This window comes from Salvia miltiorrhiza, chromosome 5 (assembly GCF_028751815.1).
Source record: "Salvia miltiorrhiza cultivar Shanhuang (shh) chromosome 5, IMPLAD_Smil_shh, whole genome shotgun sequence".
In the NCBI taxonomy this organism is placed as follows: Eukaryota; Viridiplantae; Streptophyta; class Magnoliopsida; order Lamiales; family Lamiaceae; genus Salvia; species Salvia miltiorrhiza.
Genome location: NC_080391.1, coordinates 51151523 through 51178871, shown reverse-complemented (window position 1 = coordinate 51178871; position 27349 = coordinate 51151523). Strand labels below are relative to the sequence as shown.

Below are 27349 nucleotides of genomic sequence, written 5' to 3'. Positions count from 1 at the left end.
CTATGTAGTTGTCACAATAAGATCTTATTTTACCACGATAAGCACAGTAATGACTAGAATGACTTAGTTTGCTGTCAATTCTCGAAGTACTAGAAGGTGATATTCTCACAGTTAGAAAGATACACTAAACATCAACCTATCTTTTGACCGATAGTCGGTAGAAACAAAGCAACTTCTGGAATCCCAAGTGGAGAACCAGGGCATATAACTAGTATGATAGGATTTTCAACAAAATGTCAGGACGTGCTCCAAATGTGGTGGACACTTATGAGAAATGCGTGAAGGAGTTCGCAAACGAATGGCGTCATGAGATATTCAATTCCCCTACCAAGCCAAAGAAATATTATGTAGGAGCAACCAACGAGCAAGACTCTCACCATCGAATCACTGCTACCAAGGGAGAATGGGAAGACTCCGACACAATCTGGATATACACCACCTCAAGATGTGGTGAAGGAAAGAAAATGGAATGAAGAAAACAACAGAAAAATTCGAGAATAGAAAAAGAACTTTAGAATAAGACTTAAGATCCAACCCAACCTCAAAGCCAACAACCTCACACTAGAAGGGTGATTGCTTCGGCTAAAGTGTCAAAAGCTCCATCAATAGGAAGCAAGTATTTGTTTTAAACTTCAGAGAACTTGAGCACTATGTCTCATTAGCCCCAAAGTTGAATTACTTGACTTATGACTTAGAACTCGTTGTGGTTGTGCACGTGTTGGAAATTTGGAGATACTATCTCTACGGAGTTAAGTGTGAGGTCCTTATAGCTGACAAGAATTTGAAGTGCTTTTTCGAGCAAAGAAATTTCAATGTAAGACAACAGAGACGATTCGAATTAGTGAAGATTTATGATGGTACCATCAATTGGAAATTAAGATAAGATGTTTCACCACTAAATATGAAGTACTGATTGGTGATTGCCTCATTCGGTTTAGTAATTGTTCACCATCCGGAGACAATATCAAGCTGTGTAGTTGCATCAATAGTTAAGTGTGAATTGCAAGAAAGGATTATGAAAGCACGAAATGAAAATGGATATTGGTGAGAAAATGTGTCTCGCCTCAAGAATAATAAAAACGAAAGGATTCACGAAAGTCAGGAATAGTGCACTAATGGTTAGTGGAGGATTTTGGATGTATACACTGAATATTACGTCTCGCAGTTAAGAAAGTATGTGATTAAGAAAGATGAGATAGTCCAAGCTCAGGGCTTAAGAGAAATCAGTTTAGTGACTAGATTGCAAGGTTCAAGTGTTACGAGGCAATAATATTGTTCTCGTCATGTAGTGGAACCATCACAGGATGGAAAAGGCTACAAAAGAGATGAATGAAACGAATGACTAGTATCACAAGCTAGAATACCAGGTATGCAAATTTCGGGACGAAATTTATTTTAAGGGGGGTAGTATGTAATGCCCCGCTCTTTTAAATATATATTAGATTAAACATGTGCATTAGTTATAAAATTCTTTTAATTATTTATTGTGACTATTTTATTCAGATAATATTATTTCAGCAAAAGTCTGTATAAGAGATACAGAGCTGCGATTTAATATTCAATCATGAATCAAACCAATAATTAAATTATTGGTTTAGCTACATGTTTGAGACCTTGCATTACCAGTTGATTGATTTAATCAATAGTATTAGAAATTTTAGATTTATAACCGATTTCATAAATCGTGTTATTTAAATCGAATTGCTAGAATTATAACTCGAGTTTATGTTAATAATAATTTTATTATTTCACGCTTTATATGTTTAGTACTAAGTCGCGAATTAATTTCGACTTTCACGTATTAAATCTCAAGATTGAGGATTTAATTTATATAAATACGACGAGTATTTATTAAACGAGAATTGGAGAATTATTACAGGAACTAGGAGAAACTAGATCACGGCACTACACGTATGTCTCGATTTTTCATCCAACACATCAATTCCTACACTATTCCCTTGTTAGTCAAAATGTTGGTGCTAACAATTTGTCAAAAAAAAGTTGGTGGTTTGCAGAAAATTTTGGCTGCTTTGGACTTTCACGTATTCCAGTTTTGCTACATGATTTTTTCAACCTTTGCTACAGTAACACTATTCCAGTTTTGCCTATAAATTGCTAGGATTCGCAGCAGTTTAAAAACACACCAAAGCAGAAAATACTTCTTTCTGTTAGAGAGAGCAAGAGTAAGTTGAAGTAAAATCTCAAATACGAGAGTTTGAGGGTTTGAGACAAAAGCTTAGTTAGAAGCTTTTGGTGTGAGAAAATTAGATAGAAATTTTCTCGGGGTATAACGGGTTGTGAGTTGAGTGTTGTGAGTGTTGTAAACACTGTATTTTTTTTCTCCCTTTGTTAAATAGAAGTGCAGCAAGAGGTGTGAGGCAAGAGAGAGTTTAGAAGAATTTTTTTTAAATTTCTTACTTGCAAGAGCTCAAGTGAGCTCCCTTCGCCGGGCTGTTTCTTCGCCGACCGGCCACTAGGCTCTGAACCGAGAACGTGTACTCGTTCCTCCATCTTCAGGCTACCAAACCCAACAATCGAAATGCCGAAGCCTTCTCTATATTTTCCTGACCAAAGGCCGCAATATCCTTCGGCGGCCAACGTCGAATTCCCGACTTAGCCACCGGCCAACTTACGGCCTTCGTTTCTCACTATCCTTATGACGAAAAAGGATCGAGAAACCACCGTTGTGTAGCCTGATCTACCTCGCACGAGGAAAACTAAGTAGTAGACCTTCGCGGCTAAACACCATCGCGGAACGACGACCGGAAAACCCCCGACGGACAACTTCCATTAGTGCTCACTTGGACAAGGGTAAGTTGACGCCCTTATTTCGATGCATTCCCGTTTCTATTATATTATGGGAAATTTCTGGGGTATAGATGGGAGTGTGGTGAATATTTGTTCAAAGTTTCATGTTATTTGAACTTCGTTTACTACCCTTTTAAAATTTGAGAAGTCTACTGCCAGTATCTGCTGAAACTGTCGTGAGGCAGATGATTAGGGTAATTATTTCAGTAACCATATGTTGATATTTAGCTCTAAAATTTTTATTGTATGAAGATATATGTGTTAGCTATCTACATATAAAATTTGAGCTCATTCAGGTAACGTTTTCTATTTTTTCAAAAATCTGGACTTTCAGTTGGCAGAAACTGCCGAATCTGGTAGGCGATGGGAAAATCGCTATATCTCTTAAACTACTTGGAGTTTTTCAACATACTTTTTTTTCAATTAAACTAGACTCAAAGAGGTTTCTATTGATATAAAATTCGACTCCATACGAGTTCGGAGTAAAAGCAGTTTATTAGTTGAAGTTGAATCTATACAGTTTTGTTGAGATGGAAATGATTCAAAATAATTCCTATTAAGGATTTTAAAGTTTTATTGTTGATAAAATATCACTTTTAGATTATAAATGAGCTATTGATGTATATATATATATATTGGTGATTGGCATTATTAAATGGGGAAAAGGAAAACGTTTTATGTTTATAGAATTATTCTTTATTTATAATAGATAAATAAATGAATAATATAAAATGGAATTTCCTACATCCTCAAAGGTACATGAAATATTTTGATAAAGGAAGAACGATTGTATATGAGTTAGATATAGTTGTTTAAGGAAATATGGGTAGTTAGAGAAATGAGTGAATAGTGATTCACTGCATTTGTTGTTATCTTTTCTATTATTCACTCGAACACATGTTTTCGTGTTATCAAAGGTTCAAATAAACAAAAGCGTCTGAGTAACCTATCGCGCTAAGGAAAGAGAATCATTGTCTTAAGTAGCAAAACACTGCAATCAGGTGGGCATTACTTTTACTATACGTATATAGAGATCCCCTGCGTGTCGTAGGCCTCTTATACGAATGAATGCATGAGATGATCTAACTGTTAATTTCAGTTTCATATATATATCAAATGAGTTTAAATGTTACGTTCAAGCAAGTTATTTCATGACAAAATCTTTGAGTTAAAGTTATTTCAAGTATTGTCTTGCCATAAAATGTTTAAATTTTAGTATGATATCTATCTGCTTTGGCTTTGCCAATGATGCAATCGAATTCGGGTCCTGAGCAGTTGATAGCTATCCTGCCAGGACTAGTGTACACCAGTGACCGTGAGTCATCTAGCGGGTTGGCCGGTCAAGTGACCGTGAGAGGTGGCCACCTCTCCGGCACACAGTTCCAGATATGATAGATTACAAGAGAACTTAGTCTGCAGACGTACTTTAAGAATCACAAATGAACTTAGTAAGCTTGGGCCTTTTTAGCGAAAAACTCCCTTGCTGTACTGTTTATGATGGCATGACAATTTACAGTTTTGAAGCATGTATTTTTATACCTAGGCATACGTGCCCACTGAGTGCTTTTGTACTCAGCCCTGCATATGTTTTCTAAATGTGCAGGTTGAGCTGATGTGATGATGGTGCTGCAATGAGCGGAGTCTCCAGGGTTGTTAATAAATAGTTAACCTGTCTAGAATATGTCTTCATACATATGTCTAGCTACTTTCCGCTGCAAGATGTTGTTGATGTTATAGTATGTTATGTCATACTTTGAGTCTTAAGAGAATGGTTTCATATGATGTATAACTTGATTAATGATATTAATTAAGTTTTATGCTGTCTTTCATAGACTATTTTTCAATTGAGTATTCATGAATAAAAATGACGAGTTTTATTAAGATGAGTAAGTTTTACGGCTATAAATGACGCCCCTTTTCTTCCCCTTCTTCTTTAACCCCATCCCTAGTCGTAGATCACTCGGCTTAACTATCCTTAGTTAGGGCGGGCTGTGACAATTATTGCGTCAAGGATCAGAGTTGAATTAGAGTGGATTTATTTGAACCGAATTACCCTTTTCATATATTTACTTCAAGCGTATTTTATTTGATTTAATTCTGCATTTTTAGTTTAATTAACTCATTTTAAAATTAAGGCGTGGTGGCATCACCGTTTTTTATAGATTTAGGGATTTGAATGAATTTTAACTGCTCTCTGTGGGATCGACCCTGCTTACCAATATATTAATTTATTTTGGTAATTCCGCAGGAATTATTTGGTGGTTAGCGACGTCCACCAAATAGGCTCAATACCTCACTTATGTGTAGTTTAGATTCACTCATCGCCCTTATTTTGTCATTCCAGACATCATTTAATAAAAACACACACTGTCAATCACAAGTTCACAATTCTTAAGTAGAAAAAGATCAAGTTATCACACATATTCAAATCTAACAGCATGTTCCGACAACTGAACTTATCAATTACTTGGCCAGAAGACTCGCAAAACTCAACATAAACTGACTCAACAAAACAAATACTCAAAGACGCCCCCTCACACTTAGATTTTGCTTGCCCTCAAGCAAACAAAATAAAGTATAAGTAAGGGACAACGAAAACACAGAACAACACACAAAACAGAAAAAAAAACAACACAAGAACAATAAAAAAAGAACAGAAAAAGGAAGGGAATCACCGAGCGCGCTGCCGCCGCAGCTCCTGTCTGATCGTGGCGCTCAAGTTGGCGATGCTCTCCTGCAGGGCTGCCACGTGCCCGTCCATCCGCGCCAACTGTTGCGTCACCTCGGCTCTAAACTGCCCGAACTCATCCCTCAAGCTCTGTATATCCAAAGTCAAAGCCTCTAGCGAAGCTGGAACTGCAGGGACACCAATGCTCGGGGGGTTCTCCCCCGGCTCATAAAAGCGAGGCTCGCCATTCGAGTTAAAGTAAAAAAACTCGGGCGGTGGCCAGGATGTCAAGATCAAAACGGGTTGGTCCCTTGCACAGAGTCATAGAGGAATGAGCAGTAAGATCAAGGTTACGTGCAATGAATGTACCCAGAAAATGGCATAGAGTGAGGTGGCGTGTAGGGTGCGTGCTTATATGATGCATGCTCGACGCTATCCAATAGCCTAGATTTACCTTCAGTCCCTCATGCATGCATCTCAAAAAGAACAAATCGACACCACTAACTTTGGAAAAACTAGTCGACCGACCAGTCAAGTTATAACACAGAAAAAGGTGACATCCTCAACACCGGATCTACTACCTCGCATACAGATGACCGGGACGCATCGAACGGCGATGCTCCCGACCGAGCAAGTAAGGCCCATGACCGCCCCGCATTCCCCACATCTGACTCCACAGTATCCAAACCACAATATGCAGCCCTAAAATCATGCTCTACAACCTCCTCCAACGTACAAATTCCCAACTTGACCGACCATTCACTTAAAGACAGATCATGATGCATGTTGAAAAGTCGAAATGAAATGCATTTCTTATCCAGATCAGCGGTATCAACAAATTTGAACGTAGAGAAAAATTCTAAAGCAAGTTCTTGATATACCGGATGCGACGACTCACAAAGCAACCACGACCAACCAATTCGTTCAAAATATGCGACAAAACGGTCCTTGACACCTAGACGCTCAATAGAGGCAAGGTCTAGGGTTTTACCTGTGAGAAAATTCTTTCGTCGACGTATGTTGACTGCTTTGCACAATGCCTCGTCGAGAAAGTTGAGTAGTTCCTCGATTTCAGTGGGGTCCGAGAACTCTACGGGGAACTTTTGGGCAGTGGCATCATCTCCTAGTTTGGCGGAGGAAGCTTCTGAATCGGCGAACGATTCCGAGGCGGAATCGGAGCACGCCTCCATCTCGTAGTCTTCATCTGGAGAATAACCCCCATGTTAGTGTTTCAATAATTGCGCATAAACCCCTGTTGAAAATAGAAAAATGCTTCCAACACTTAGAAAAAATTTTCATTGTTAATTGGTATATTAATTATTTTGTAATAATAATAGCCAATTTTCCCCGGCAATTGGTATATTAAGATTAAAGCATATAATTATTTTCCAACATTAATTGGTATATTAAGATTAAAGCATATAATTATTTTGTAATAATTAATAGCCAGCAGTTATTAGGAGCACTAAAAACACCCAATAAACAACCCGAACATATCGTTTAACTAATGTACTAAAGTACTCGTTTACTAAGTAATGTAAGCAAAAAACTTGTTACTATTTAACTATTGTAATAAACAACACAAATATTTCGTTTAGTATGTAACGTAAACGAGTAATTTTTAATTTATTTAAGTTAAATAAATTAAAAATTACTCGTTTACGTTACAAACTAAACGATATATTAGGGTCATTTATTACACTAGTTAAACAATGACAAATTTTTTGTTTACATTACTTAGTATACGATTATTTTAGTACATTTTCATTCACCCACATAAAATATATCCATTTTATTTTTGGTAAATTTTCCAATCATAACAAAATGGGATCCTCAATCCACTCAACTATTTTATCAAAACTAGGGATGGCAACGGGCCGAATCTGGACCGGGTCTAGCCAATATCAGATTCAGATCCGTTTTCATATACCAGATCCAAATCCATATTCGTGGATCTGAAAATTTTGGATCCGGATCCAAATCCAAATCCGTCAGATCCGCGGGTCCACGGGTCCAGATCCATGGATCTACTATTTTTAAATTAAATTAAAAAAAATTCACAAAATCAACAACATCTAATTTCCATCATGAAAAATATAACACAAAATACTTTTATCTAATTACTTTTAGTTTTTATTCTTTTGAATATAATTTATTTATTATTTTTAATTTAGTTAATATTATTAGTAAACTAAATATAAAATATAAAAAATACATACTAAATAAAACGGATCCACGGGTTGAATCTGGACCGGGTCCAAGATCCACTGCCATCCTTAATCAAAACTCATACTATATTGAATTTAGTATATTTTTTGTGAACAGTTGAAGTATTATTTGATTAGAAAAAAAAGTCTTAAAGTTACCTTATTTCCAATGCCGCACATGCCGAATTATCTTCTTCAACAACAGTTGCCACACCGATCTTTTGGATTCCAAACATTTTTCGCAGACAATGTAGCGAAATGAGGTGTTACAAACACAAAGAGAGAAAGGAAGAAAGAGAAGAGAAAAAGAAAGAAAGAGGAATGGTGGGTAACTAGGGCTACGGAAAGTATAAATGTGAATTCAAAAAATAATAATCCAAAATCCACTATATAAGTAAAATGGTCTCACTCGGCCCAATTGCCACAAAAGCTGTTTATAGGCGCACCTATTTGCTGCATCTTTTATTTAATGCAATTCTCAAACTATATTTCCTGTTTGAGTATTTTACTAAGTTTTGAAATTAATTTTACATAAATACACGAAACATGCAATAGCTACACGCACGAGTCATTTGAAAGAATTCATATGGTCCTCTTGTATAAGTCTTGCATTGATAAAGTCTCAAGAGAAAAATGGTGGGATTCAAACTTAAATAATTTAGAAAATTAAAAATTAAAAACCTAGGATTCAAAACGAATGTAGAAAATAATTTATTAGATAGTGTCGGAAATGATTTGACAAAATTAGATTGAAAAAATAAATTATTTCTTTGATCAAATTAAATTAAACGATATTAATTTGAACCGCTCAACCAATTAGAAAGGTGAATATTTTGTTGAGTTGGAAGGATAGAAATGTTATTTTATATAGGTATTATTGTCAAAGATAGTCACTGAAAAAATTGATTCCAATATTAAAAAAAAAAAAATACTCCCACTTTCGTCTGTGTAAACACAAATTTATATATTTAATTTAATAAATATAAAATTGCGTACAATTTTAATATTTGTAGATCAAATGTATTTGTGCGGGTCGCTATCTCGGTTTGATCCTTTGATTTTTCTCTTCAAGTTAATTATTGGATAATCTTTGAGTAGTCCTTCAAATTTGTTGGAAGAATATGCATCTGATCTTCTTGGACTTGATCTTTGAGCTTTATGACGTTGACATGGAGAACTTTGTCGTGTTTCTAAGTATACGTTGAGCTTTGAGCTTTATAACGTTGACATGGAGGACTTCGTCTTGTTTCCCAAGTATATGTTGAGCTTGACTTGATCTTTAATTCCAAAGTATATGCCGACGTGGATGACTTACGTCTTGCTTCCAAAGTATACACCGATGTGGAGGGCTTCGCCTTGCGTCCAAAGTATGCATCGAGCTTCGAGCTTTATAATGCCTACGTGGAGGATGACTCTCGCCTTGTTTCCGGATCAACGCCAACTTTAAGAAGATTCCACCGAAAAACTTCGTCAGAACACCTTGAAGAACGCCTTGAATGTTGGAGAGAATTCGTAGAGAATTTATGTTCAACTCTTGAGCTCTTGAATACTCCCTCCGTCCACAAATTAAAGTCATATTCTGCTTTTTGTACTTTTTTACTCTTTTTCTTTTTCTATATTTACTATCCTTTGTCACTAATGGACTCACCTTAAAACACCTTTATCATTTTATATTGGGGTTATTGCCATAAAATACATGTAGTTTGTCAATTTTCTGGTTTATAACATGACTTTATAATTTGACCAGAAAATACATCAATTTTCAATTTAATCTCAATTATAACATGACTTTATAGTCTGACAAGAAAATACACCAAATTTCAATTTATTCTCAATTATAACATGACCTTGTAATTAATTTAGTAGCATAATAATATCAAAGTTTAATATATTAAATATTTTTAATTTTATTTTCATCTCACAATATACTATATATATATACACACACACACATATATATTTGATAAATATACATCTATATGTAAATAATATATAATATTATTTACTTTTTAACATAGTTTCTATTATATATGTACCTAAATTATTTATTGGTCCTAATATTTTATAATTTCATAATTTAAATAAATAAATACTTATTATATATGTAATATATTATTAGAATATTAAAATTAAATATATATATATATATATATATATATATATGTGTGTGTGTGTGGGCGCGCGCGCGCATTTGTGTGTTGTAAATGTAGATATATATAGATGTATATATATATATATATATATATATATATTTAAACCATCAATATAATATCTTGATATATATATATATATATATATATATGTTTTATAAAAATTAATCAATTAATTAACAATATTTTATACATAACAATTTAATCTAAATACAATAAATATTAATACATCTATGATGAAAAATAATCTAAATAAGGTCATGTAATAATTGAGAATAAATTGAAACTTGGTGAATTTTCTTGTCAGACTATAAAGTCATGTTATAATTGCAATTAAATTGAAAATTGATGTATTTTTTGGTCAAATTATAAAGTCATGTTATAAACCAGAAAATTGACAAACTACATGTATTTTTCGGCAATAACCCCTTTTATATTCTATATTTACTACACTTTATCACCAGTGGACTGACTCACAACACCTTTATCACCAATTGAAATTCGTGTGGCTACAGTCTGCTATAAAATAGTTCACTCCGTCATTCTAATACATTAACAAAAATAGTCATTTTTTATTTATAAACACAATCCTATAATATTATATTATTATCTTTCAAATATCAACTTATTTATTTTTTTCTATCACATATCTATATATTATATAAAACACCAGTTTGACGGCAAAATTTTAGTGCCATATTTTATCTCTCACACGTTCTCTCTAAGCCCACGTTTGGTTGGGTGTTTTTAGAGGTTGGAAAGGGAATCAAGTAATTGAATCCATTACTTGTTGTTTGGTTTGGGTAATGAGATAATCATTACCCTTACTCAAGGGTAACCCAATCACCCAATTTGTTACCCCTCAAAATAGAGGGGAAACAAAAGAAAGGGATTCCCTTACTAATGATTCATTTCCATTGTTAAACCAAACACTCAATAAAAGTAATGGTTATTGTTACCATTCCACTCCTTTATTTGATTCCATTCTCTTTCCATTCCTCTACTTGAACCAAACGAGCACTAATTCTTATTAAGCACGATTGGATTCTTTTCTCCCACAACTCAACATCTGAAACTCTTTTCATCAACTCTCTTCTATTTCGGATTCCATAACCGCTTCTCGCCGATCCATTGCTCACCAAACTTAATCGAAGATTCGGCCGTCGTTTCTCGGTTCTTCAACTGTCGCCCTAGCGCCACCGCCTCATACCAACATTGCCCAAAATGGTAAAAGCAAAACCAATTAGTTTCTTCATCTCTCTCTCTGTTTCTATTCTTTATGATTTGATTCTTCTCCCATGATTTTAAAGAAAAATTCCTAATTTCTGAAACCCCTTTCGTCAACTTTTTTCCAGATTCCGTAACCGCTCCTCGCTGTTCCATCGCTCACCAAACTCAATCGAAAACTCGGTCGCCATTTCTCGGTCGTCAGTCGCCGCCCTAACGCCGCCGCCTCAGACCAACGTCGCCCAAAATGGTAAAAGCAAAACCAATCAGTTTCTTCCTCTCTCTCTCTCTCGCTCGCTCTCTTTCTCTGTTTCTATTCTTAATCTCTTATTCAACATATTTGAATTCACATGTGAGTGTGTGTCTGTACAGACATTGAGGGCCACTGCATCAGAAAATTAGAGAAGTGTTTCTAAAAGTGCTGGTACTAATTTCAATTTCAATATTTTCGTGTGTTATTAAAATTTAAATTGAAATTTTGAAATTGGGTTTTTAAAATCAAGATCAGATTTTGGTTTGAAAACAACCAACATCAAACATGGTGGTTCAATGTTTATCATCTTGAAATACTGCAACGTAGAACTTCGGCTGATGCAGCCCTCCATGTGTGGCGGATTCGTCGATTGTAAGGGTGCCATGTTCGTGTATTTCTCTGGTGCAGTGGCAGCTATGGTTCAAGGATTATATTATCTCTTTTATTTTAGTGCTCTTTTTAGTGGTGTTTCACTCTTCACACATAACTGTTGGACTAATGTTTTAATGATTTTAGAACATAAAGTTGAAAGAATAGTGTTTTACATATGTATTCTGCTCCTTGAAGTGTCCATATATACCTCTAATGATTGATTCTTATGTGCTTATAATTTGTAATTTTTGCTATCAAGGAGATGGATTCTGGACACATGAATTTACTTAATGGTTTATTGTGACGTCTCTTTCTATTGCCAATTTTGCTTGATTTCTTTGCCCATAGTAATGTTATTAAGGATAGTTACTTGCTGCTATCAATCTTAACATAGTTGTTGCTTTCTTGAGACGTGGTTTATGAATTAAGGTCGTATGCATGGCTTTATCTATACACACTGCTTCAAATATCTGAACTTGTGTCATTTTAGGATTATGGATGGATTAAACCAAGATGGCAACAATGTGGATTCTTTCTTACGGAACTACAAACTTGGGAAGACTCTTGGGATTGGTTCATTTGGCAAAGTTAAAATTGCTGAACATGCATTGACAGGGCACAAAGTTGCTGTCAAGATTCTAAATCGTAAGAAGATAAAGAATATGGATATGGAAGAAAATGGTTAGGCAAACCATATTCACTATCTGTTTATTATAGTGTGCGGCTCCTGTCTTTGTGCTGTTATTCCTCCCCTTTGTAAACCATATGTTTTCAGCAGTTAACTTTTCCCCACAAAAATTATCTCTCGCACTTTTTCTAGCTACACCAATTTTCTCTCTCCCACACTAAGACGGTTATCTCACCGATTTTATCTCTCTCTTTTCTCACGGTTCTGTCACAATATATTTGGAACGACTACTATTTCTCTTAAGCATATCGATTCTCCAACTGCTATTCATTTTTTCTGCAATTGTTTTCGAATTTGAAGCACTGTTTAACGACTATTCTCGATGGTTCTAATCTGGTTGGAAGGGTTCCTTGGTGAGGTTGGAAGAATTTCGCACACCGATGCTTATATCCCGCAATTTGTTTTTAGAATTAAGATTTTGATTTCTGCTACATGTATATGGAGAGGACTTTCTTGGCTTTCTTACATCTTACGATTTGATTTATAATTGTGGCTTCGTATATTTGCTTGTGAATTTCGGTCGAAACAATTGCAATTTATCATGCCTGCTAAAGCATTCAGAATTAATTTTTTAATGTGAAATGTGTGGTGTAATGTTTACCTATGAGAATTTGGAACTACTATTTTATGGTCAATTGAAATATGTACAGATGGCGATTTACATATCTTTACAAGAGTGGAGCATAGGGGATTGAAGTGGAAGACCATTGATAAAGATATCAATTGTCGTAAGTTATATCTTCCAAGTGAACTGGTGTTAATATTTTCCAACACATAATCATCTTTTATTTTGTTGAATCTGATGATTTTTCTTATTCAGTTTGTCCAAACAATTTGATGTAATTGATACAATCCCATAACATATTTTTTTGATTATTTATCAAAATTTTCATTCTATATGTGGCAAGTTAAGCTGTCATATGTTCTGAAAGTGTAAATAAAGGTATTTATACACATCATGGATTGAGGTCTTTCTGATTTTAAATTTTTGACACTAAAGTTCTCACATTCAACATCATATTTGTCAATTCTTAGATCATATTTGTGAAGCCATTATCTTAGTTTGTATTTCTGATTTACTTGAGTATGTATTTTCTTACATTAGTTGACAAATTTCTTGCATTACTGGCAACATTTGTGTTTGAATCCAAGATCAGCTAAGCTCTTTGAAAAATCCAAGAAAATATGTCATGTTGGAAATATTGCTGAACAAGCAGATGAAATATCATTTGTAGGATGTTCTTATTTTTCATATCTTTGCACCTCCAATTAATAACATACGTATTTATGATTGCAGACTATAGCCCAATTCAAACATTGTTGGTGTTTGTAGGCGATCGAACCGAGGGCATTGCATGCTTACTCCGCACCCCTCAAGGTGTGCTATAGGATCAATTACATAAGAGTGAATTTCGAAAAAATATGGGACTTGGAGCTATTTATTTTAATATGTTTTTCTATAATGTTTTTCTCATTTGATAATAGAAGTTACTTTTTTCATACCAGGAAAAAAAGATTGCCCATAGCTACAGGAGCTAATAGAAAGAGAGGGTTGATTTATTCATAATTACACAGAGATATAGCTAGCTAGAATTTGCAACAATGTTTGAAGTTATGATTGGTGGGTGGTAAGTTATTGTTAAATAAATCTAATTTTGCAATAGTTTAATCATGTGGAGATGAATCTTGATTTGAGTTTATTCTATTTGTTAATATACATGGCTTGGGCCAATCTACTCCAAGAATATTTGCATTTACCAAGGCAAGAGTTGAAGATGATGAGGCTAGCTTCTTAATATCTACTTGCATAATGTTTGTAAATATATTTGAGATACTATGATTAGTCCTTTGAGACTCATTCTTTCTTGCAATTTCATAACTATCGTAAACTTCACTTAGTATATACTTGAATTTCATTTCTTTCAACTGCTAATGGTGGACCTTCGCCAGTTAATGAACGATTGTGAAAGCTTGAAAGATCGGTTGCTTGTGCTTTTGATGTTGTGAGATTACGACAAATGATGCTTTTAACTACTGTCTATCTATATATAGAAAGAGTATATCTTGAATTCTTTTTAGTTGAAATTACATGTGCTTTAATATTAAAGATTTGAAGATACCTCTTCAATATTTTGAAATAGTAATTAAAGGGATTTTGATCTTATTTTCTCTCACACTATCTCCGTCTCAGATCTCTAATGGCTGCCGGCAATGCCCCATCTGCTCATGAAAGAGAATAGATTATTGAGATGATGGAGAAGGAGATGGAATACAGGGTGGATATGTTTAACAAGCTTACACACAAGTGTTTCGGCAAGTTCATCGAGAACAAGTACACAAGGAAGCTTGAGTTAAATATGGGAAAAACAACTGCATTGACCTGGTGCTTCAAAATATTGGCAGGTGACTAACTTAGTTGGCCAGCTGCTAGGCAACAGTCGAATGTAGAGAAGATAATTTTTATTTTGTAACTGTTTGAGATTGATTGATAGTTTGCATGGAGGAAGATATTAGGTATAGTTTTTACTTCTTTTTCTCTCATTTTCTTTTCCACTTTGGTTTCTACAATATTACATTTGGTTTGTATATGTTAAAATTGAAGGGCAGAGCTGCTTTGATTGAGATGGGGGCTTACACATGTGAGTTTCAGAGGATTACGAGGGCTATTCGGTGGAGAATTCAGCTAAAGAAGAAGTTGAATGTACCTGTCTTTTTTGCATTTGCTGAAAATATCATCAATAACCTTCAAATGGGCTTATACTATTTAAGACCAACCAATTTTTGTTTAAATAGTACTAGGTCCGACATTTCTCTGCATAGTTTTACAGTATTTGGATGTGGATTTATTATAATATATGCAATAGATCGCTTTATTACTATTAATTTAATTAATAGTTCTCCTTTAAACATTAAATTAGTAATATAGTAGTACTATAAATTTTCCAAAATAAAAATAAATGATGGGCCGAGAAAACAGAAAAAAAGAAATGAATTGGTTTTAGTGGGCTTCTATTATTTCAATTGAAATGTGTTTTCTTTACAGACAATATATTGTGGTATATTATCGTAAAATATAATGTTGTTTGTATTTCTTTAGATCTTAACTTTTTTTAATCATTTTAATGCTACTATGTTTTAATCCATGCTTACCTCAAAAAAGTTTTAATTCATGCTTAAATAAAAAAAATATAATGAAGATTATACTTAATATTCAAGTTTGTTAATTGTTGTACTTAGTTTGAAAATATTGTTACTATCAAAATTTACATATACTAATATAAACTATACAAAAATAACTACAAATGAATAAGTTAAGATTATATAAAATGTCGTTTTATTTAGATGTCCACTGCGCATTGCAAGGGCAGACATATATAATTAGTTATATATATATATTAAAATATAATTTCAAATATGACTTTTTGTTTATGTTTGTGTATGAAAATATTTATTTATTTATTATGATGCGTAATACCCTATATCAATAAGGTGAAATGCTCATTTTCATTATCAAATAACTTTTAATATTTAATAACTATAATTATCATTACACTTTATACAAATTCAAATTCAAATTTTTATTGGGTAATTGATGCTAATTATTTTATTTTATTTTAAAATATATGTTTTATTTGCTTATATTTTGATTTTAATTTTATTTAATATTTATATTTATATTTATTTTTTTTAATATATCGTTTAATTTCAACGCTCACCGTGCATCGCACGGGAGAGCATACTAGTTGTCTACAAAGATGAGTATATTTTTTCACTCACACTTCAATTAATAAAATACTATCCATACTACCCTTAACGTTTGATATTTCATATTTTATAAGACTATTTTCTACAAACAAAGGGAATATAAAGGACTATTTTCTACAAACAAAGGGAATGTAAATTAAAAATGATTGTTCTATAACAACAATCAAGAATTGCTTAAATCGAAAATGTGCAAACGATTAGAAGTTACAACACAATTGCTTAAATAGAAAATGTATGTTCTATTGCAATAATCAAGAATTATAGACAGCTACAATATTCCTGAATCCTGAGCCAATTCGAAAAATCAGCATCCAACACATAGATCGAGAACTATATCTAACGAACTGAGCTAAACTATAAGTTACTAGATTAGTCAATCTATAAATGTGAGAGATAGTAACAAGCATTGTAAAAATCTTTTAAAAAAAAACCAATACGATATTCAAAATTAAAAATTGTAAAAATCAAAACAAAAAAATCTAGAATTGAGAATGATGTAGAAAAAATATTATTAAATAGTGTTAGAAATAAACTATTTAGTTTATCAAATTATATTGGAAAAATAATTCATTTAATGAGAAAAAGTTTTTTGGTCATTTTTTGATCAAATTAAACTAAATCAATTAATATTAATTCGATCTACCGAATCTATATAATATATGATCATATGATAGATATAAAATGAGTTATTTAAAATAAAACATAGTATGTAAAAGTTTTAAATATGATAAAAATGAAATATTTTAGACTTCATTCGTCCCAATTCAACAGATCACAAGGCTTGAGTATGAATGTTAAGAAATGAATAGTTTATAATAAAATTTAAAAAGTAAGTAACTCTTTTGAGGATATATTTGTCAAAAAATAGGAGTGAGAAATGAAAAAAATAAAATAAAGAGAAGAGTGGTAATTATGTGTAGACCATAGTGGCATATTGTATAAATAATGAGTTATGTAAGATTGTTTGCTATGTATTGATTTTCTATTTTAAAAAGTGACCCATTGAATTGAAATGTCCGAATAAAAAAAGAGACGGTCATTGGTACAACCATGTGTATCGTACAATCGGGTTGCACTCGCACTCAAAATAGTGTAATTTACACAATTTGGGTCAAAATGCGGGTCATGGTGAGAGTGATAAATGTGAATTAAAAATCCCTCACGCTTAAGTATCAAAAAATCTAAATCAAAAGTCCTAAAATCAATTTCTATTTGGGGTATTTCATATCCATGTGAAAAAATAAAAATAAAAGATCGAAAGATGATATATTTTTTTCAAATTTTAAAGATTATGAGAAAAACCATAATTTATTGAAAGTTCGTGTATTTTACGGCAAATATCCCTATTTTAAATGATGGCTGATATACATAAATGAATTTGGATGAGAATGAAGTAGATTTGGGAACGAAATCTATATATATATATATATATATAATATCTCAACCACTTACAAAAATTGTAAATTATGTTTTCCGCCAAAATCACCTTACTATTTTTAGAAATAATTGTTTCTTTAATTTTTTTATTTATTTATTTTTTATTTTCGTCTATTTAAGATTATATGAAATATTTTTTTGTTATAATTTTTCATGTTGTCCCAATTAAGTACTCCCTCCGTCCTACTGAAAGTGGTGCGTATTCCTTTTTGGGTTATCCCACCGAAAGTGGTGCATTTCCTTTTTTGGTAATAATTTTACACTACAAACAATGAGGCCCCACACACATTTACACACTTTTACACTACAATCTTATTCTCCTTAAATCTCGTGCCTAAAAGAAGTGCACAACTTTCGGTGGGACGGAGGGAGTATTAGTTAATTTTTTATCTTTTAAATATTTTATGCTTATTAGTCATACGGATAAATGTAAATAAATTGTTCAATAAATATTTACAATATTATTTAAATATTTATGTTGGTAACATTTATGATTAAAATAGACTTTAAGATATTTATTTATTCTTTCTTGAATATTTAATCAACATATGTAAAATATTTGAAATTTAAGATTAAATAACCATTATGATTGTGTATCAATTAAAATTCCAACAAATTAATTATAACATAATCATAGCACTGTAATTTATTGCATTAGTAATTTTTAATCTCTTAAATATTTTATAGGTAACAGTTATATTACACATATAATTTTTTTAAATAAAATATGTAATAACATACTCCCTCCGTCCACCAAAAATAATTCTAAAAGCGAACGACACGAGTTTTAATGAAAATAATTTGTTTTTTTTTTATAAAATGAACACACATGTTCAGTAAATATAAATAAAATATTTGAATTTTATAGGTATTAGAGATTTAACAAATGGTAGTGATAATGATGGTTATCCATCTATCGATCTCCTTTAGTATAGTATATATTGCTTAAATCATATGAAGTTCTAATAAGAGAAATCATTTCAAACACTTATTTGTCCTATTATAACAACATTCACCATAATATTTGAAAGAAGGAGCAAAAAAAAAAAAAAATACTCCCCCCGTCACACGAATCTTGATACATATTCATTTTTTGTCTGTTCCACGAATCTTGATGCATTTCTAAATATAGTAACAATTAGCTAAAAAAATAAGGGTTCTCAATTATACTTAATTATCACTTTTCTACTTTATTACCTACACACTTCTACTTTATTACCTATACACTTAAAACACTAATCTACAACTCCTTACTTCTCATACAGAAAATAAATATATCAAGATTCGTGGGACAGACGGAGTATCGTCTCTCGTACATCGCACGTGAGTAAAACTAGTGATGATAAAACTGGAATAAAACGAATTAGACATTTGTATGATTGATAATTACAGCAATTAAACGGAGTACAGATGAAATAGAATAAACAAAATAATCATAATGTATTATTATTATTATTATTATTATTATTATTATTATTATTATTATTATTATTATTATTATTATTATTATTATTATTAAATTTGCCAAAAAATATATATATAAGGATAGTTTTGTTAAAAATAAGTAAAATTTTATTTTTAGATAATCTCATATTTATGGAAATATTCATTCCTCCGAAAATAATAATTCTTATTATAAAAATTGTATCAATCATAAAATTGAGAATAAATACAGAAATCATCATTTTCATCCATACATACCAGCAAATAATAGATTATAGAAAATATTCCGATTTTAAAAAATTGTAGAATATATTTATGCTATCAGCCATTGAATTTAATGTGAGAATATTTATTTTGATATTTTTTTGGGGGGAGGGGTATATATTTTGATTGTTCGTTATCAAAATAAAATACAGTATGTCTTGTAATGAGTATATAAATAATTTTAAAGCCAATTACAATTCAAAGAAGAGAAAAAGAAAATTCTTAAGGGGCAAAATGATACAACACGAATATTTTCAGGGATTATTTTGAAATTTGTAAATGAAGCTACTGCTACGCGGCCTACGCCAAAGGCCAAGGGCGCCGCTTTACCGCTTTAGCAAAGACACGTCTGCTTAAAAACGAAAACGTATATATAGATCTTCAGCTACGCATTTCAACAAACAGTTTGCATCCATCATCGAATGGGGTTTTCTTATCACCAATTCGTTACAACCCTGAAGAATTAATTGCCTCCGATTTCCATCTCCATGACGAGCCTGGTTACCTGCTTGAAGCGACGCCGTCTTTCTCTTCATTTCCCGCGTAATTTCTCTCTCACTGTCGGAGCCCCGTGATATTTTCAATGCTTTCTGTTTTTGGAGTGCAGTGTGTTGATTGTTCGGATGATTTAGTACTGAATTATGGTTAATGTGATTTAGTGGCGTTTCCGGAAAACTTTAGGAGTGGAAATTGTGATCGGTTAATGCATATATCTTGTGAATTTGTTTGCAGTTTTGGGGAATGGAAACCCTGATGAGGCGATCAGGTTGAGGCTGATGCTGCTCGGAGGGCCCAACTATCTTGTAAATAGAATGCATGGTGCTGATAGCTCGTTGAGATTGTTTCAGCCCAAATTGTAAGGCTATGAGTAGATACGGAGTTTATATTGTGTTCATCGTCAATAAAATTTTCCTAACTTGATAGCCGAGCTATATTTCTTGCCGGATTCTTGGCCAGTTTCACTATCTTTCTTTGATTCCAAATCAAGATTAATTTCTATCTAAGAATATTTATCATCTAGATAGCCGAGCTATATTTCTTGCCGGAATCACCATGGTTTATCTTGTTTTGTGAATTTCATTACCTTAATCTGATGGTAGATTGTATAGATTTTCATTTTATGAAAAATTTCTGGGTTGGAGATGTAATATAGTAACACATATTAGCTCGGTTTGATGCTTTTGCAACTAGTTAAAGGTCTTGAAATAAAACGAAAAACTTCAGTATTAGTGAAGCCCTGTTTGTCCCAGGACAACTTGGTAACTATCCTTTTTTCAGTATATAAGTTGGACAACCCTCTCCCATTATAAGAAGTAAAACTTATAAGGGATATGGCATCAGAGCAGCTTCAAGTCAATGAGGATTTGTTTCTTCCACGTGTAGTGGCCGATGGTCATACCGGCTTGCACATGAGACAGTGTTTTGAAGTTCTGTTTGTCCTACATCCAATTTAGGAAAGATTCTGCTGTCAATATATTAGTTGGTTAATGTTTGTTGGATAACCCAATTTGGTATTTGGTATATATGTGGGGTAATGTTTGTCAGATAACCCGATCTGGTATTTGGTAAACCCTCTGCTCTTAAAAAGCCCAGTTCTAATAGTCAGTAGCAAATATATGATTAATTTGTTGCATTATTTCACCTATAGTTTTGGAGTAACATGGTTTTTCCTCTTCAATTTCTTATGCTACCGCCTTCTTGTGTTCGATTGCAGTTTCTCTACTCACCATTCCAGTGTGCATGGTGAAAGTCCTTCTGCTGAGTATGCAAAGTTGAGGAAAGAGTCACTAGAAGGTCAATTTGGACGTATGCTGGGTTCAAAAAGTGTCTCTGTTTTTTACCGTTTTGGCCCGTTCTTAGCTGTGTACAGAGCTGCAACAATTTCATTCTATGTGTTGAAGCTAGCCATTTGGCGCTTCTTCGTCCGGGATATGAACAAGCGTTCGGTTAAGGTTAGTTGTGATATGTCAAAAGTATTTACACAGTGGATTTCATGGAAAGTTTTTGGATAAAACAATATTTCTTCTTTTATCTGCTTTGTATGTTACTAGCAAACATGTCTGGAATGTTAGTCATACTGATGTGAAGAATATTGAGAGAAATGCATGTTTTTGATCATTTCTCCCATCCAGGGCCTTATGTAATACTCGCATTAAACTGAAAATTCATGGTTCTGGTTATTGTTTCCCGTTGTATCCATCTTATTTATCTTATCATGTTTACATATCGGTTGACATCTTGCAGTTTCGTGAAATGCTTATTCGCTTGGGACCATTTTATATCAAGGCAAGTTGTGTTTCAATTGAATTAATGGTTTCTATGCTGTTGATCTTATTAATCTTTATTCTGTGTTATTTGATTTTTCTCCTTTTTAACGTCATTCTGTAAATGTGCAAATATATGAATGCTGTAAAAAATCAATTATGTAACCCACCCTCCTTGTCCATTGATGAACGTACTCTACTTCTAAATCTTGCAACCCAATGAAGTGTCTGTCATATATTTGCATGCAGAGAATTTTAAAAAGTTTGATAAGTCACTTAGAATTTGTTTAGGTCTGACTTGAAAGTGTATGAGCAGAGATTAGAAATCGAAAAGATATTGTTATTGACCAAGTTGTTCTCAGGCTAATGCCCAGTTAGTTTAATGCTGCATTTTGCTTTCAGCCATACCTTCATATTCTGATTAGTCGAACTCTACCTCGTCATGCTGACATTTTTTCTTATCAAGAAATAAAAATGAAATATTGCTAGTTTTGTATGTGGCAAAATTTGAAACCTTCTCTCTTCATCTTCTCTTTAATAGCTTTCTAGGTGAAGCTGATTGCAAAAGGTCATGTCAGTGGGAAAGCAAATCGGATGTCATACAAACTCTAATACTGTATTTATTCTTGAAGATGGTGCATGCTGTCAGTTTACTGAATGCAGACTATTTGTGTTTGTGTTTTCTGAGTAGTTCTTGATTAGACCCTTGTTGTCTCTTATAATAAGTTGTTCCAAGGAATTGAAATTGTTTATTTGATATTGTTAAATCATACAAGAAGGCCTTATGGGGCTGTTAAATCTGATCAAGTGAATATTGGTTAAACTTACTCCTTTCTGATTTACAGCTCGGACAAGCTTTAAGCACGAGACCAGATATACTGCCTAAAGTGTATTGCCAGGAACTTGCTAAATTACAGGTATACATATGTTCGATTTGTTTGATTGCTCAACAGGCTTGTGTATCTATGCATTAATTTTTGGGGCACACATCTGTCCTTGTAATTTGAGATACAAATCTCTAAAAGAATACTACTGAGGTCATGTACTAATGCCAGGACCAAATTCCTCCATTTCCGACGGATGTTGCCATTAAATCCATTGAGTCGCAGTTGGGAATGCCGGTATCGAAGCTATTTGCTGATATTAGCAAGGAGCCTGTTGCTGCAGCATCACTGGGGCAGGTCTATAAAGGTTTGAGAACTGAGATCTGTTAAGCAAACTTTTATTAGCATGCACCTCTGGTTCTTTCTTGGTAAGGGGAGCTAAAATCAGTGGTCTAGTGGGAACTCTAGAAAACTCAAACTAAATGTGTATTTTTGTTTCAAGTTTTGCAGCTCATCTGCACTCTGGAGAGCTTGTAGCCGTCAAAGTTCAGAGGCCTGGTATGTCCCATTTGTTGACCCTGGATGCCCTTCTATTTAATATGATTGGCGGCCAACTTAAGCGATTTGCCAAAGCTCGTAAAGATCTGTTAGTAGCAGTGAATGAGATGGTGAGCTTCCTGATTTTGATTCATAAATTTTCCTCTATTCTCTGTATGGGGTTTGCAAAACGACCATATATACCATTCCTGAATTCCTCTTCTGGGGACAGATTACATGATACAAGATTATTGTTGCTTCTTGTGGATGTGATGTGACAGAATTTGTTCAACACTTTTTTCATATCTAAGCTTGCTATTTCTAGTTTAAACTAACTCTGGTTCTCATATCCCCTGGAATGGGGTTGTTGCTGGGTTTTCAAAACCCTAAACATGATGAGGTTGTTGAACTTTGCCAATGGATAGGTAAGACATATGTTTGAGGAGATTGACTATATCTTGGAGGGTCAAAATGCTGAGCGCTTCGCTGCCCTCTATGGCTGCAAGCCCTGTAAGTTTTTCCAATTAAAGAGAATGGCATCTTTGGTATTCTTATTTTGTGGTAGTGTGTCCGCTCGCGTATGCCCACTTTGTGAAGTTCTAGTGCCCTTGAATGTGAAGGAGACACTTTATACGGTCATACCACATTTAAGTACAGATATTTTACCAGGATCAAGCTATTCTTGTCAGGTGCCTCTTAGAAAATATGTCCTTGGAGAATGATGTCTTTAAAACAAACTGCTGTGCACACCTTGGTAGAACATGTTAATTCGTTTTTTAAGTTGCAATAATTCACCTTCTAACGTAGCACCGCACGGTGAGTAAGACATTGGATGGAAGAATCGCAATATTTTGGCTCAACTTTATCCAAGTTTTGCAGAGGGAAAGAGACTTTGGGATTGCTGAATGAAAGACCGAAAAAAAAAAATTAAAATAGAAAGCAGCAGAGCCATCGTAGTATTTTTTAACTTCTCCGAGTGAAGCTAACTCCCCTACGTACATTCAAGAAAAATTTTGAATTTAATTGAATATATGAATTGTGCTACAGATTCAAATCTTATTATCTTAATTTAATTATCTTTCATCTTTCTGCCACCACCTTTCCTGAATTAGGACTTTAATTGAAATTACAAAAAAACTAAAGATTCCAATCGTTTAGTGCTAAGTTGCTCATGTGCATGATGTATTACTTGAATATTATTATTGATTTTCAGATAGTGAGGAAGCCCACTCGAAAGATACTGTAGCACATCAGCAAGTCATTGGCATCAAGGTTCCCAAAATATACTGGAACCTGACCCGCAAGGCTGTCCTTACTATGGAATGGCTTGATGGAATCAAGCTCACTGATAATAATCGTCTGAGAGATGCCTGTTTAAACCGTAAGCAACTTATTGATGAGGTAATAGAAGAGGGCAGGGCTCCTATATCAGTGGTCTGCCTTTCCTACTTATTGTTTACTATATCTGCTCTTCATTGGATTCTCTATGTCCTACTCCTAGAAGTTAGAATCTTTTCTGTATCTATGTCCCGAGGTTCTTCTCCTTCAGCCAATTGAGTTCTGTGAGTTTCTTATGATTTAGCCTTTTCATTAATTGACCTTACCTATGGGCCTGCAATGGTTTGTAAAACTTTAGGGCCTATATTGCTCACTGAGGCAATTGCTGGAGGTGGGATTTTTCCATGCTGATCCCCATCCTGGAAATCTTGTTGCAACTGCGGATGGTTCCCTTGCTTATTTTGACTTTGGCATGATGGGTGATATTCCACGTCACTATCGTGTAGGGCTTATCAGAGTGGTGAGGACCATCTTGATTCTTACCATGCTTTCACTGATCTTAGTTCTCTTTGTTTAATTTACTTTCCTTACATTCTTCCCCAGTTAGTGCACTTCGTCAATCGGGATTCTTTGGGGTTGGCAAACGACTTTCTCTCTCTAGGATTTCTACCTGAAGGCATTGATGTACATTCTGTCTCAGATGCATTAAATGCATCGTTTGGTGATGGAATAAGACTATCCCAAGATTTCCAGGTCCTCATAATTGGTGTACCATACTTGTAAATTGTTTCAGGAAACTATCAAATTGTTATGTGCGATGCTATGCAGATTGAGTTCTCTTTGGAAAAATCTTTATGAAATAACCTCAGTTTTTTTTCCTTTTGATTCAGGGAATAATGAGCCAGTTGTATGATGTTATGTACGACTTCAATTTCTCTCTTCCTCCGGATTATGCCCTGGTGATAAGAGCCTTGGGATCACTTGAAGGAACTGCAAAAGTTCTCGACCCTGGTTTCAAAGTAGTCGAAAGTGCATATCCATTTGTCATTGGTAGACTCCTCAATGACCCAAGTCCTGATATGAGGAAAATCTTGGGCCAACTCCTGATCCGCAATGATGGTTCCATAAGATGGAATCGGCTGGAGAAACTGGTAGGTGGTTTTTTATACTCCCCATTTTCTTGTTTTCTTCTTCAAATTCACAAAAATGCACAAGAGAACCCAGACGATGATATTTTATAGGTAACACAAATCGAGTCCATCTGAGATGTCTCGATGTGACATCTATTAGCTTGTTCTGGGTGGTTTAGAATGTTGGTGCTGCTTGCATCCTATAAACTTTGAACTCTTGTGCTGCATTGTTTCAGATATTGGCAATATCTGAGCAAGCTGTTGGAACTGACAAGACTTCTTCAGAATCTAAAGAGACGCCCTCAAAGCCATCGGGATGGAAATCATTCAATATACGAGCCGTTGTTGCTGCCACTGAGGATCTTCTTCACTTTATTTTGTCCAAGAAAGGTTCTAGGATACGGGTTCATCTTATCAAAGATATAATTAGGGCAGCCGATACTTTCCTTGAAGAAGAAGTAGTTTCTTGCTTTTCTGGAGAAAATCTTCGAACAGCAAGTTTGGACTCCGAGGTTAGTCTCTATATATTAAATTTTTCTCTTATTTTTTTTTTCCCAAATATATAGGGCCTATAGAGTAGCTCATGATGGACCTATGATGAATTCTATGCTTCGAGTTTTATGGTGTTCACATTTATCAGTTGTGTATATATAATATGTAGTGGCCGTGTTTATTAATCACAATTAGGATTTAATTAGAAGGGTGGATGCATTCGCCTGTTAATAATATTGATGGTTGGTGTTTAATTTGACAGGACGAGGCGATGCTGATGAGAATGGTGAGTGGTTTAGAATCCTTTAGACGTGCAGTGAAGTTAGCTCCAGAGGTGTGGAGTGCTATGGCCTTACGGCTAGCACTCAAACCTGAGTTTCAAAGTTTTGCATTTGACATATTATCAGCATTGTCGGCACACTCTCGCCACAAATTACCAGATACTCTCTGGATTTGTATATCCAAGATTATTCATAACTTCGCCTAACATAAACTTGTACATCTCTCTCTCTCTCTCTCTCTCTCTTACACACTTACACACACACACACACACACACACTTGCACAGTCAGTCACAGTCACACACTAGTTCATTTAAAAGTTTGATTTTGGTAACTGTATGGCGCACTAGTTCATTTAAAAGTTTGATTTTGGTAACTGTATGGCGCTAGCATGATTCGTGAAACGTTTTAAGGCATGTTATGTTAGATTTGTTGACAAATGATGGTTTGGGGCTGATGAGTGTTTAATGTGGTGTTTGTGCTCGGCATGGAATGGAACACAATATGTGTCTTGTTTCTACGACTAGCGAATTTTATGCAATATACTCCCTTATCTAGTGATGAATTTTGTTGCTTAGAATTCACCAAAAGACTTTATTTCATGAAGAGATATTTTGTTGATTGTATTTCATTTTATTTGGATATTTAATCTAGTTTGGGTACTGACTGAGCAAATTCTTTTGAATTCTTTGTAATATAGTTTGTAATTCAAGATATGATATGTACTTTGTATGAGATTTTATGGCTGGAAACATTTACTATTTAGGAATAGAGGGAGTATTACTATTGGTCAACTTTCTGTGTGTATATATAATGTAACATGTTCTGTTTAGTTGTGGTATGCTTAATCATCTTTTCAACTATGGTTTAATCCAATGTTGTTGTCATACATTCAACTTATACAATACTTTTGTGTATATTTGATAATGAGCTGCAACTCCAATATTGGTGAATGAATGTGAAAAGGGGCGCAAATTTGAGACAATCCTTATTTTGCGGCTACGTGTTGAGATGAAATCGATTCAATGGATATTCTACTTTAATTAGACATTTATCAAAATTTGACACGTGTATTGCATATTGTTTATAAACTTCACGGGTTATGTTGTGTATGATTAGATTGAATCTAAATTATCAACATTGATACATAATTGATAAATTTAAATTTATGTAAGACCTAACCATAATTTTACGTGCCATATCACTTCATATACGTGTCAAACGTACCAATAGGGGGCGTTTGGTTTGGTGGATGAGATAAA

At 33.8% G+C, this 27349-nt stretch overlaps 3 protein-coding genes and 1 long non-coding RNA gene across 11 annotated transcripts; 3 read left to right on the top strand and 1 right to left on the bottom strand.

The window, feature by feature from the left end:
- Positions 1 to 1657: 1657 nt before the first annotated feature.
- LOC131024848 (uncharacterized) lies at positions 1658 to 4775 on the top strand. The gene is made up of 3 exons (XR_009102004.1): positions 1658 to 2811; positions 3726 to 3809; positions 4412 to 4775. It is a non-coding gene; the product is annotated as an uncharacterized LOC131024848 (long non-coding RNA).
- Positions 4776 to 5204: 429 nt separating this feature from the next.
- On the bottom strand, positions 5205 to 8046 carry LOC131024847 (uncharacterized). 2 transcript variants are annotated; one of them, XM_057954381.1, is made up of 2 exons: positions 7843 to 8046; positions 5205 to 6728 (listed from the first exon to the last, which is right to left on the bottom strand). In XM_057954381.1, the coding sequence occupies exon 2, from the start codon at positions 6664 to 6666 to the stop codon at positions 6013 to 6015; it is 654 nt and encodes a 217-aa protein (XP_057810364.1). In that variant the 5' UTR covers positions 6667 to 6728; positions 7843 to 8046; the 3' UTR covers positions 5205 to 6012. The 2 variants fall into 2 exon arrangements, with proteins under 2 accessions (XP_057810364.1, XP_057810363.1); XM_057954380.1 differs by having other exon boundaries at positions 5205 to 6680.
- Positions 8047 to 10853: 2807 nt separating this feature from the next.
- Positions 10854 to 15261, top strand: LOC131024845 (SNF1-related protein kinase catalytic subunit alpha KIN10-like). Of its 7 annotated transcripts, none has more exons than XR_009102002.1 (8): positions 10860 to 11060; positions 11189 to 11310; positions 12176 to 12366; positions 13024 to 13101; positions 13671 to 13751; positions 13880 to 14001; positions 14565 to 14887; positions 14981 to 15261. XR_009102002.1 is itself a non-coding variant. In XM_057954379.1 (6 exons), the coding sequence occupies exons 3-6, from the start codon at positions 12180 to 12182 to the stop codon at positions 13897 to 13899; spliced, it is 366 nt and encodes a 121-aa protein (XP_057810362.1). In that variant the 5' UTR covers positions 10860 to 11060; positions 11189 to 11310; positions 12176 to 12179; the 3' UTR covers positions 13900 to 14267. The 7 variants fall into 7 exon arrangements, 1 of the variants encoding a protein (XP_057810362.1); XR_009102001.1 differs by having other exon boundaries at positions 14976 to 15261; XR_009101998.1 differs by having other exon boundaries at positions 10854 to 11060; positions 14565 to 15148.
- Positions 15262 to 19562: 4301 nt separating this feature from the next.
- Positions 19563 to 26308, top strand: LOC131024844 (uncharacterized). Its single transcript, XM_057954378.1, has 14 exons — positions 19563 to 19825; positions 20015 to 20138; positions 20997 to 21234; positions 21527 to 21568; positions 22392 to 22463; positions 22602 to 22737; positions 22881 to 23038; positions 23333 to 23417; positions 24121 to 24308; positions 24544 to 24705; positions 24789 to 24938; positions 25076 to 25336; positions 25552 to 25827; positions 26070 to 26308. The coding sequence occupies exons 1-14, from the start codon at positions 19771 to 19773 to the stop codon at positions 26292 to 26294; spliced, it is 2172 nt and encodes a 723-aa protein (XP_057810361.1). The 5' UTR covers positions 19563 to 19770; the 3' UTR covers positions 26295 to 26308.
- The last annotated feature ends 1041 nt before the right edge of the window (positions 26309 to 27349 follow it).